Here is a 13,169-nt window from a genome sequence, read left to right as displayed (position 1 = left end):
AAGGTATATATCTATAAAAATACTTTTCTGGTTTCAATAATTGTTTTAATTAAAATTTAAGTCAAGAAATACAAAAGTAGGTTGAAGTCTGCATGTATCATTTAGCAACATGCAGCCCTTTCCATTACTTATTCTCTACTGCAGTGGGCATCAGCACTGGGCATACGTCCCTTCTACGAAACTGGACAGTAAGAACAGCATATCTGGATTTCACTCAAGATTGGGTATCTTTTATCTAAATACTAAGCCCCTGTGTTCTTTGGTGTGATGGTCAGGTGTGAAATGCAAGTGATGGCCACTGGCACTCATTTATGGGGACCAGTAATTTTTTTGTATTGTTAGACTTAGTCCCAAAGCAAAAGAGAGAAGGCAGCAAAGAGAGAAAGATATGAAAATAGTGAAAGAAGTAAAAACAGGAATGAGATGAAGAGCTAGGAAGTGTTTGATGGTGGAATAAAGAGGCATGAGCTATAATCAAATGTACGCAGCCTTTGTATTAGGCAACCCCCCACATTTAGCGGCACCAACTGCAGGCTCATATAAAGCCTTAGGGCATTATTGTTTTGTTTTTTTCCCTTTGGGCATTTATTATTATTTTTTAATAAATTGAGTACTGGAGATAGATGAGATGTTAAGTGTGCACCGTGATGCATTTCATAACACCTACCTACTTTCCCTCTCTGGTTCTCAGTCTTGTGCAGTAAAATTACTTATTGCCTTCCCTTTCTTTTGTAGATGAACAAATAAAATATTATTTGTACAACAATCCATTTACTGACTCTCTGGTGCTCGATACACAATCACTACATTTTAGTGAATTTGTCTCTGATGTATTAACTCTTCTTCGGATCCTCCAGGAAAGATCTGGAATGACCGTTATGTGAGAGAAGGAGCTATCTTTCCAGACTCATACAGAGAAAACAGATTCTCTGTGGTTACATCTGCCCCAGTAACATACTGCTTTAAGTAAGGGAGTCTCCAACATAGGTTCCTGGATTAGGGTCCATGCCATATTTTAGGACATCCAATACACCACTTCTGTCTAGACAACAAACAATAATGCTGCCATTTTCACCTCATGCCTAGACCATGTACTCCATGAATGAGTTTCCACTGCATGAACAGAGCCAGGAGCGTGCTGGAACGGGGGTTCTTGTATCTCAGTCATCCAGTATAATCATTAAATAACCCCTGCCATTGGTTGTATTGATCTTTGTTATTCAGCAAGGAAGGATGATAAGGAGCAATCATTTACATCAGTTACCATGAACAGTGTAGTCCAATTGGGGCTCTTCAGGAATCCGCATAGAGATTTGGTGTGCGTTTAAAGGGTTTTATTAACAAATGAATTAAGATATCTCCTCCCAGTAAGAACCTCACTATTGGTTGTTAAATACATAATAAATCCCTATTCACTAGCTAACAGAAGGCTTCTGGAAAATTACAGGATCTGCAGTGAAAAGAGAAAAACATCTTCTGTGAAACAACATTTCAAATGCAAAAACAGGTCTTTAAGTCCTACCGTGTAAAGTCATCATTTAAGATGACATCATCAGTTAGGCTAATTTAAGTCAATACACTATGTTACTTCATGTCTGTGCTTAAAATGCCTAAATATGATTCCCTACTACAAATTGTGCGTTTATTAGCCATGCGTTAGTCAGCTTTGAAATTAGCACTTTTCATCTAAATGCATTTAATGTGTGAGTCTTGTGATAGGAGAAACTGAGACTCTCCCTCTGCCTTTCAGTTGATTTCCAGGACTACTACTGCAATATTCTTTACACTGCCTCCCTCATAAATTCATAGCCAGGCTTTAAGGACTTTAAAGCCTACAGAAGTAGGCAGCCACAATGTGCTTGTATCTCTGCAAACATGACTATATTAAGCCTGGCTTGAAAGCTTCTCTGGCTTCCAGAAGAAGCCAGGATCAAATTCAGGGATCTCTGCACCATCCAAATTGATGTCACACTACATCCCAAGCAGACACCTCCATTCAGCTACCGATCCACCAACGATCATTAAGAGGATGAAACATGGAGGCTGATCCTTGGGTGTGCAGGGCACCAACCTGGCAAAGCCTGCAATCCTTCTGTCAGATCTCAGCCCAAATACAAATTATTCAGGAAACTCCTAAAAACTTAACTATTCAGACTTGCTCTAATTAAATTCCCACAAAAATCAGATCACTCAGTCCAATAACATCCCATGCAGGCATTGTCCCATGTGATTGGACTATAACTTCCTCTTTCACTGGACTGATTTTTTGTTACTCCCTTTAGCACTTGCAAGGAATCATAACACAAGAGGTAGCACATTATACAATTTACAAATAAATAAAGATCCGGATAAGAGATTCTGAGAAATAACATAAATGGCACTCATTAGACAGTCATTACATATCCTGAAAATATATCGAGAAGCCATCATTTCTGACCTAAGGGCACAGACCTGTACTTAGCACCTTTTGGGAACTACATCTCTTAGAATCTAATACACTATTAATGTAAAGTTCTGACAATGCTTTGGGGAAACGCTTATAAAATGAAAACATGAATTGCAGGAATTAAGTACAGGAGAAAAGAATAATTAGTGAACTGCCTTTACTGGCGAATTCAAGTTACAAAATCAGATGATCTGACATCATGCGTGTATACATTCCTTGACCACAGGCCACAGTCATAGACATACTACACCACAGTCCAGGTGTACAAGGAGTTTGGTCTGGTTTGTGCTACTTTTTTAATGCAACTTGACACAATGTCTTCTGCTTGGATTTACAAACCCAAAGTAACGCAAAGCAGCGCAATGCGCTGTCTTATGTTACTTCATATCAAGGGGCGTTCCGTGGATGGTGCATGTGTGTTCCCATTAAACTACCCATGGGTTTTGATGCAAATCGTTATCTAGAAAGAATTGTAGACACGAATATGCACCACAATCCTGTGCCTCCCTGAGGCAGGTGTATTGAGGAGAAATTTTTGAATTTCTCCTAAAGCATAGATTTTGTGCAGAATGTGACTCCTTTCTGCAAAAACCCTATGCCGAGTACAACACAGATACCCTTGCACTATGATGCAACAGTGCCTGCTTTGAAGCATGGGAGTGCAAGTACGCCAGCGCAAGGAGAGAGAACAGAGCTGTGCACTTTTACTCTCTCGCCTTACTGCGCTGCATGGCGTGAACTGTTTATAAATATGCCCCCCACATTTTGAGAACTTTACAAGATGTTGTACTAATGTGTAGATATGCATATATCTCTCACGTTTTTGTGCACCACACGGTGGGTAACCACTGTTTCATTTTCTGCAGGCAAAGAACAGATATTACAGCAGAAGGACTATGAATCGTCATCTCTGTATCAAGTGCGGGCCCTGATGAGGAAGCATGAAGCATTTGAGAGCGACTTGGCAGCCCGCCAGGACAGAGTGGAACAAATTGCTGCCATTGCCCAGGAGCTGAAGTAGGTTCCATTTACAGTTGCACAGCTGCTGACATTTAGCTGACAAACTCTTCCCAGTGATTCCGATAGTGCCACAGGTACTGCATGAAAATTCCAGAGAGAACATGTTGCCCCAGCCTTCAGGACAAAATACTTTCTTTTGGGATCTAAATATAGACCTGCTTCAAACCCACAGCTGTTGAGTTTCAGCAGTTGGGTTATAACACATTACCGTCTCTCCTGACTCCACTGTTTTCAGACATTGCGCATGATTTATAATTTGGTGGATGGATTAAGGACTGTTGGCATGTCGAAGTACTTTACTCCTGCCATGGCGAAGGTACTCTGCTCACCAAATTTAGAGATGTCTGCTGGGCCAGTGGACATTTTTTGCATTAGTAGGAACCGTTGTCTTGCTGGTTGCTATAAATGCTTTGAAAGTTTGACGGACATCTCCGTCAACATGATAGAGCCCTACGTCAAACATTCAACTTTTTTTTATTTTCAAAAACAAAATCACAAAGCAGTATTCCGTTTAAAAAAATAAAAAAGCAATGACCCCCTTCATCATGGGAGTTTTTTCCCATAGCTTGTGGGTCAATTTGCAGTATCCGCTGCCCCTTACAGCCAAGGTTTACCTGGCAGCGACAGACAGTTAAGACTTGCCATTTGTCCCCCACTCAAAATAGTCTGGTAAGACAAATGGCAAAAACTCACCTGGCTGTTACGCTGCTGGGCTATTGGGGGTGTATGTCGGCTTCTGAGAAGAACTATTCTCCGCATATTGAAGGTCTGCCAAATAAAGAGTTATTTACATCCCTGAAAACGGAACTCTGAGGATGTAAATAATATCAGCAATTTTCAGGCAAAAGAGACAGGAATGGTCAGAGAAGTATATATATTTACAGCAGACATGTCTCCCTTGTTGTGCAATGATGAAAGATTTTCTCACTTTCTTGATTAGTGAAGGGGTCTGCTCCCAATAAATCCAATATCGAACAGAGAAAGCACTATTCTTTCACATGTAAATCTTATTTCAAGTACATCCTTGAAGGTAGCACAGACTCAATAACTCTTCCAAGCACAAAAAGAAATCCATTGTTCTGATAATTGAATGACAGTTGTTTGACAGGAGGTGTTTGACAGGCAGCTTGTGCTCTCAATTTTGTAACCTGACTCTGAACGATGGAACTCACAGTGCTCAAATATGGGGCAACTGGCCATTCCCAGCAAAAAGGTGATTCTCTTCAATGTAGACCAGGGGTGAATAACTATTGCTTTTTCTCTGAAACTAAGACAACATCTTTAATTTCAAGCCTGGGGATGTCTGTCTTGGCCCTAGAATCTAGGATCACTACACTTCTATATTACCCCCAAACATTTTCTATGTTTGTGTTGTTTTATTTTATGGGTTATAGGCCCTCAATATGACTTTGACGGTCTTTGAAAAAGACAGCCGAAGCCGCTGCAGCCAGCATACCGCCAGTGCTGGTGGTATGATGGCCGCCCTATTAGGAGTTTTCCGCTGGGCCAGCGGGTGAAAGCCAAAAACTCACCACAACATTGAAGCCGGCAATGCTGCAGTACATCAGGTGCGACAGCAACAGTTGGGCTTTTCACTGTGAAAAGCGCGATGGTGCTGTCCATGGGCCCCTGCACTGCCCATGCCAAGTGCATGGGCAGTGCAAGGACCCCCATGGGGCACCCAGCACCCCCTTTCCGCCAGCCTTTGTATGGCGGGGTTACCGCCATGCAAATGCTGACGGTAAGGGGACTCGTAATCCCCAGAGCAGCACTGCTTACAGCATTGCCCTGGTGGATTGCGACCGCCGAGACCGCCAGGCTGTCGACAGGCAGCAACCTAGCGGTGCCGGCTGTTGGACCGTGGTGCATCTGCCACAGTAATAATAGGACAGTAGGACTGCCCTGTTGGCCGCGGTCTGACCGCCATCACGAGTGTGCCGGTCTTGAGACAGCCACACTCGTAATGAGGGCCTTAGTTTTTTTTCTAGGTAAAGCCTGAAATGCTTCTGAGAAATGGCAAATATAAACTTCCTTTGTTATGAATACAAGAAGGCAGATTATCAGTGTGTCACAGTTAGTATAAAGAAGCAGCGGTAGGAACATCACTACACCCCGTAAGACACATATTTTGAATACCTAACAAAGGTCTGAACTTTAAGAAGTGATTTCTTTACTTCCTAGGTACCTTGGCATTATTTTTTTTTTCAGTCCTTGGTGGAATTGTAGATACCATTGAACCCAAATGCTGGTTTTATAGGCTTTGTAAAAAAGAACACAAAACTACGATAGCAAGAATGTAATTTCTTTTCAGGCAGGTTCAGCTCTCCACGTCCTAATACAAATCAACAGTTGACTTACAAATGTTACAATTAAGGAATAACAGCTCATCAGTCATTGACAAAAGATGGCTAAAACATGACTCAAAATAGTACTCCAAGTCAGCACTCCTTCTTGTTTCCAGCCATCACTACCCCCACAGTGGTCCCTCTCTTTCCAGCCAACATGATGTGAGGTGGCCCCCCTATTACAGGTCTGTACCATGCTAAAAGGTCTTACCTCTTTGTCAATTACCTGCATGGACTTAAGGCTCCCCCGCCAGTTCTGTTTTTCCTGTCTTCAGCCGGCAATGTTATTTTCTTTTTAAAATTTGGAAACTGCTTTCTTTTCTTACTTCCTTGTTGGTGCACACAGCAGGGGTTCTACACCGCTGCGGGCCCTCTCCTCATCCATGTGCTTGGATGATCAATGCGTCACAGTGGGCCATTTTGGGACAGCCTATGGGTTTCCTGTCCTCTGCTGGGTGCGTGAATGTGTGCAACACATAGGGAAGACTGCAGGCTGGTTATTTCAGCAACCTAGTCTCATGCGTCAGGAGATTTGGTTTTTGTGCAACCACTATAATTAGGAAGTATAGCTAGGCTAATTTCCTGTTCATCTTAGAGCAACGTAGTCTGCTCGCTCTGGGAAGAGAGCTGAGAAGCTCCACAATGTAGGCAATTGAGGAGGATAATACACTCCAGATTTCAAAAGCAGACTTACAGAAAATGATTAAGCAAGCAATGGATTAAGCTTTGAATGATCCTCAGTTAAAGAGACAAAGACTGGATAATAATAATGATCTTGATGCCTCTCCAAATGTAAAATATATACAGGAAAGGGATGTGCTGGGGTTTGAGAAAACAATCTCAAGGTGAGAAAAGCTTTTATGACCAGTACAGTGGATTCTTAGTGGAGGCTCGACCTTTCCATAATAGCCTTCAAGATATTGTCCTAAAATAGTGAAAGAATGTGGATAAACAGAATGTCCCCCAATTCTTGAATAAGAGATAATGAAGGATTTTGGAGAGAAATTCCCTCAGATTCCAAAGATCAATTTGATTCTTTCTTCCAAGACTTCTTCCTCCTTCTGAGGACTCCACATTAGCAGATCCTATAGACAGGATGGCTGAGTATTCCTTGAAATATTCTTTATGCTGCTTCTTATTTTGGGTCCTGAGCTAATTGTTATGCGGTATATGCATCTCAGGTCCTACTCAAGGATTTTCAAAGACTAGTTGTCTCCAAGAAAATACGTATCCTACTGAAATCTTGGCTCAGATGAAGGTGCTGTCACAGTTCCTTTCAGATGTCACTTCTGATAATTTATGGGCCTTGGCATCAGCAGCAGGAGCTGCATTTCAGGGAGTTGTACACTCTGGGTGAAACCCTGGTAATTGGAATCCTCCCAGAGATCGCTGGTGCAAAAACTTACATTTCCCACATATAAATTCTTTGGAGAATAGCTAAACAACATATTATCAAAATCCACAGAGGAAAATAAGATTTTAAATTGTTTTAAGCTCTATCGGGGGAAGTTGTACAAAAACAGTCTAAGTAGTGGCTGGAAGGAAGGAGTCTTATTCCCTTTCATGGGTGGACTTGTGGTCTTGGAGCCATGTTTGCCAATAAATCCAGGCCTAAGGGACAATCCGAGAGAGATGCTAGTCACAAACGACTATATGGCAGTGAAAGCTAGATTAAAACATTTCCTTCTTTAATGTAGAGCACAAGTGACGGTTCTTTGGGTGCTCTCAGTCGTTCAAGAGGGTTACAAAATTCCCATTCGGGAACCCGTTCCTCTTCCAGTGTTCGATCTATGCCTCTGTCAAACAATACTGCAAAAAGGGATGCTATGCTATCAAGCGTAGAACAGCTGCTGTCAAAAAATGTAATTGTTCCTGTCCTGCCTCATCAAGAGAAAGGGGGATTTTACTCACCGCTTTTTCTAGTTTTGAAACAAGATGAGTCATATGGGCCGATTCTCAGTCTAAAGCCATTGAACAAAAAGCTTCTCTTGGAATAATTCTGAAAATAATTCCATTGGTGCAGACAAGAGATTATCTGGCAACGCTGGATTTGGAAAATGCATACTTCCATGTGCCCATTTACATCATCAGCATCACCAGCAAACCATTCTTCTGGTTTTATGTGCAGAGAAGACATTTCCAGTTTCAATCACTGCCTTTCCGATATTGGACTGCTCTGAGGACCTTCACAGAGGTATTAGCTCCAGTGTGGTTACTCTCTTGCTAAGGCTTAAGAGGCAGTCCTGGTTTCAATGGAGCTTCTCTGCACAATAGGCTTGAACTTCCAAAAATCACACTTAACACCAGTCCACATCATCTAATCATAGGGGTGATATTTGATACCCACAAAGGATCTATGTTTCTCACTCCAGAAAGGTTTGCATCACTATAGAGCAGTCCTTCAACTTTTCTATCCAAAATCTCTGCATCATCCAGATCTTGCTTGTGAGTTCAGGGCCTGATGGCCTCAACAACCACAGTGGTGCCATGATCTTGGTTCCACCTGAAACCTTTAGTGAATCACCTTCTGAGATATATCGATCCAGCAATGACAAATTGTGAGGCAAAGGTACCGGTGACCCAGGAGATTATTCATATTCTCAGTTGATGGTTGCACACTCCAAATTTGGAGAGCAGAATCCTCTTACAGATACTTCTTCCATTTGTTGATGACAGATGCCAGTTTGTGTGGATTGGGTAAACAGTTTTGCACTGGGCGAGCAAGGGGCAATGGTCTGAGGAGGACAGATGTTGTTCCTCCAACTAGAGAGAACTGGCTGCAGTTTTGAAAGCAGTCCAGTTTTTTCGATCTCATTTGGAGAGGAAATGCCTCTTAGTCCAGACAGCCAGGTGGCTAGATCCTACTTGAATCAACAAGGGGAACAATTAGTGACAAAAATGTGTACCTGGGCAGAGGCTCAATTATTGCCCCTGAGAGGGGCTCTGAATTTTCATGCGGACAGTCTAAGTTACAATCTGACTTCTTTATGCTGTTTCATCTGCCGATTCCACTGTTCACCCACATATGTGATCTCTTTGGGTGTCCTTCAAAACACCTGTTTGCATCTCCTTGAAACTCAATCCTCCAGTCAATTGCACAGAGATCAATCATCTATTGGCCATAGAGGTGGATATGCTGCTGATTTGTTGGCCAGAGGGTCTTCTATATACTTTCTCTCAGATTCCATTACTCCTGAGGGTTCTTCAGGAGTTTCGGGGGGAGACTGTCCTTGATCTTAGTAGCACCTTTTTGTCCCAGACATTCTTGGTTTTCACTCCTGATGGCTCTATCCAAAGGTTGATTTTTTAAAAAGTTTTCAACAGTCCCGTCTCCTTGGCAATTTCCAGAGATGTCTCCAAATCAGTTCCACCACCTCGGTCTAACTGCCTGGAAAATGGAAAAACTTGAGTCCGGTTAACATGGGCTGTTCTTCCCAGGTGGCGGAGGAAATTCAGCAGTTTAGAAACAATTATACCAGAGCTATAGGAAGCATTAACATTCTTTTCTTCGATGGTGTTAGTTGGACCTGGACATTTTTATCCCCAAACTTTTTGCCTTTCTCCTCCTATTTTTCTGACGTCTTTTTGTTGGCTTTAGGACTCTGAGCACTTTATCACTGCTGATCAATTCTAAAGTGCATACGCTCTCCCTTCTAAACTTGGTATTATTGGTTTACACCTGATTGGCACATTTATTTAATTTACCTATAAGTCCCTTGTACAGTGGTAACCCTTATACCCAGGGCCTGTAAATTAAATGCTACTAGTGGGCCTGCAGTGCACCTTGCGCCACCCTAAACATGTCTCAGGCCTGTCACCACAGGGCCTGCATACGCAGTTACTGCCACAGGGACCTGACATCTAAATTTACTTGCCAGGCGTGGAACTCCCCCTTTACTACATATCAGTCACCCCCAAGGTAGACCCTAGCTAGCCCTATCCGCAGGGTGCTCTGTATTTAAAAGGTAGGACATATATCTTTAAGTACTACATGTCCTAATAGTGACAAACCGCCTATTTAGTTTCTCACTACTGTGAGCGCTGTTCCTCTCATAGGATGGCATTGGAAAAGCACTAACACATGTCTAAGTGGTATTGTCTGATCTATGAGGGGTGGAGTAGGAATGTTTGGAAGGGTCGGAATGGTAATGAGAAATGCTGGTTTCTGGTGTATTTATTGTGTCACATGTGTTATGTGTATTATGCAAGCGCTTTACACATTGCCTCTGGGATAAGCCTGACTGCTTGTGCCAAGCTACCAGGGGGGTGAGCTGGGGTTATCTTGGGTGTGTAACTCCCTCGCCCTGACTAGAGTGGGTGGGTTCTGCCTGGAGGGAAGGTTTTCTGAAGGATCCGTCTTTTTCAACACTCTCTGCTCAGTGAGCTGCTTTTAGCTAATATTTTCAGGGGATTACAATGTGAGCCTTACTAACCTTTTGATTCAGCTCAGATGATTTGGCAGGCAGATTTTTTTTTTTTTTTTAGCAATTACAGTTGCTAAAAAGAATGGTGAGTTGGATTTCCTCGTTGTTAATTACCCATATATTAGGACATTACCAGACAGGGTATTCTTTGTCCTCATCTCGAATTCATTCCTAAAATTAATTTCAAATTTCATAAGGGCCATATGTTGATTCTGCCTGTATTACAGGGCGATGCAGCTGAATCTTTCATCCATAGATGTTAAACAGACTCTTGTGTTATCTGGATCATACTAAGGGACTCACACTGTCATATTCCATGTTTATTGCTTTTTGGAGAATTAACAGAGGAAAACAGGTGTTTGTGACTAACTTTAGTCGATGGATTCCACAAGCTATTTCTTAAGCCTATAAATCAGTCGGGAAATCCCCCCTTTCCCAGATTCAGGGCCATTCTACCAGGTTGGTCTCATCTTTCTGGGGGGTTGAGGTTGGTAGGCTGTCTATTCGGGAGATATGCTGAGCAGCTACCTCATCACACGCTTGTAAAACATTACAGTTTAGATGTGGTGACTGACACTTCCAATAATTTTGGTCTGAATGTTGTAAAAGCAGCAATGAGATAATTGTTATTTCTGTAATGAAGTTTTGTGGCATCGAAGGTTGGTGGCGTGTCATTTGCCAGACACTTGTGAAATCCTCACATTGTGTTAACTGGGATGAGGGGGATCAATGAGGGGTAGTGAAAACATTATTAATTGTTAAACCTCCCTGTTGAGTATTTCTTCTGCTCCTCCTTTCTTATGTGTTTTGATACTCACAGAAAGGGTGTGGTGAAGGAGCCTTAAGACCATTCAGGTCATGAACATAGAAATAGGACTTTTTAGCGTGGTACAGACCTGTGGTGGGCGGTGCAAACTGACATCTTGGAGACTGGGACAAAAGGAACCTTATTCGGGGTAATAAAGTCTACTGGTAAGTAATGGTTTCCTTTCCTTTCATACAGAGCCATTTATATCACCCTCCATTGTTGAATGACAATTACCCCACTCATGTTTTTCCAACCAGGGTGCTGAAATTTTCAAGGTAACATTGCTGCATAGTTTTAACGTAATCGTTACACAATTATCTTGTCTAACATTATCCTTCTCTTTTGTCCTGGAATGTACATTTTGCATCTTCCACTTACCTTGCACTTCTTTACCATCACCTTTCCATTTTCTCATTCATATGGTTATGACTTAATGTAAGCCTACCTTGCTCTCGCCAACTGAAAAGGACTGAAGCCAGTGATTGCATTTCGTATGCTGTGAGGTGCTCAAGTAACTTCCTGCATTACTGTCCTAGCCCTCCTCCATCTGGACCCAGTCATCTTAATAACTCCTTTCACCATTCTGTTCAACAAATCCTGATGGTGGTAAAGAGAGGTTTTTGCATGACAATCTTTTTCAAGAGAGTCAGCATCCAATCAAAGTTTAGCCATTGTTTGTAACTAGATCCTTTGAGAAACCTTCTTTGAGAACTCCCACCGTTCCTTAGTTGTTTTCTCACTTACAGATTCAACTAAATTCATAAAAAAATACCCAATGATTACCACAGCAAATCCTCTACTCATACAGTTCATTCAGACCCATAAAGTCAAATTCTACTTTCTCACATGCTTTATTAGGCAATTTCACTTTTGCCTTTTTCTACTGCTAACCCCATCTCTTTTTCTTTATACCCCCATCCAGTATATCTTAATTTCCTCCACAAACAGCCACACAAAGCTGTCCACAATCTACACCTCATTGAAATCTGACCCAAATGCTCTTCATAGGCTTGCTCGATCAGCTTTCCCCTGATTCCAATTTGAGAAACACATTTTATTCCATGCAGCAGCACCATTCTCCACTAAAAACTTTACACAATCCTAGAAAGGTCTTTACTGATTTGCTCTAGAAACCATTCCTTTCCCATTACTCTTTAATCATGCCAACCATCTCCAACTAATTTATGTTGGGTTCAGCAGATTCCTGCCATATCGTTTTCCCAGATCATGCCATTGATGTTCACTACATCACCAGTGGTAACCACTGCTCAAATATCTCTGCACTTGTCTTCAAATCTTTCCATGATGATTTCCATCTTGTAAACAGCTTCGATAAATAAACAACTTGCTTGTTTCACCACCCATGTGCATATTCTCTGGTATTGCAACTCGTGTAAATGAGCAGCTTAATCTACTCATACGACTGTAACAATTGTGTCCATCAGAATTCAGCACTTAAAATGTGAGCTGTGGTTAGTGTAAAAGTTAAGAATTGTTCCCCACACATATGTTCTGAAGTGCTCACTTACAATGTAGTAGCTATGGACTTGTACTCTATGACTGAATGTTTGTACTCTGCCATGTTCAATCAACAAGAGGTAAAACCCCCTGTGCGTCCTTATTGCCATGTTTTTTTATGATAGAATGGCACCCATTCCATAAGATGTAGCGTCCACAGCGATGATGTCGGCTTAAAAATTGTGCTTCAACAATGTCTTCCATTACTCACTTAAAGTCAGTCTGCCTCTGCTCTTCAACACAAGTTCTTTTTTCATTTCCTTCTTATTTAGACCCTTAATGATTCTGCTTTCCCGTCAGAATTCTCCATATGTATGACATACGTATTGCACTTCAGTGTCCATAAAAGATCTCAGATGATTTTTGTTCTTCAGAGTGGGTGCCACATTTGTTGCCCTCATAAGATCCTTTTTTGGCTTTAAGCCTATCAGCAGAACTAAAAACCTATATACTTCATCTCTTGCAGAAAAAGTCTGCATTTCTCTGTATAAAACGTCAGTGCCTCAGACTTCAGAACAACGTGGAACTGAGTCATGTTTCTCTCTTTTTTTTTTTGCAGTTTTACATAGCGTGAACTTGACCCAAAGGTATTGGATCGCTCTACATGA

At 41.7% G+C, this 13,169-nt stretch overlaps 1 protein-coding gene across 1 annotated transcript in view; it reads left to right on the top strand.

Annotated features, from left to right (window-relative positions):
• The window catches only part of ACTN2 (actinin alpha 2), a 274,880-nt gene that overhangs the window by 159,523 nt on the left and 102,188 nt on the right, over positions 1-13,169 (top strand). Inside the window, exon 12 of the mRNA XM_069234482.1 lies at positions 3,313-3,463. Within this exon, the coding sequence (XP_069090583.1) occupies positions 3,313-3,463 (151 nt within the window). The remainder of the gene's footprint in view (positions 1-3,312; positions 3,464-13,169) is intronic.

The sequence above is a fragment of the Pleurodeles waltl genome, chromosome 5 (genome assembly GCF_031143425.1).
Source record: "Pleurodeles waltl isolate 20211129_DDA chromosome 5, aPleWal1.hap1.20221129, whole genome shotgun sequence".
NCBI classification, from domain to species: domain Eukaryota; kingdom Metazoa; phylum Chordata; class Amphibia; order Caudata; family Salamandridae; genus Pleurodeles; species Pleurodeles waltl.
Note: the sequence above shows the minus strand (reverse complement) of the source record. Positions and strands in the feature narration are given on the sequence as shown.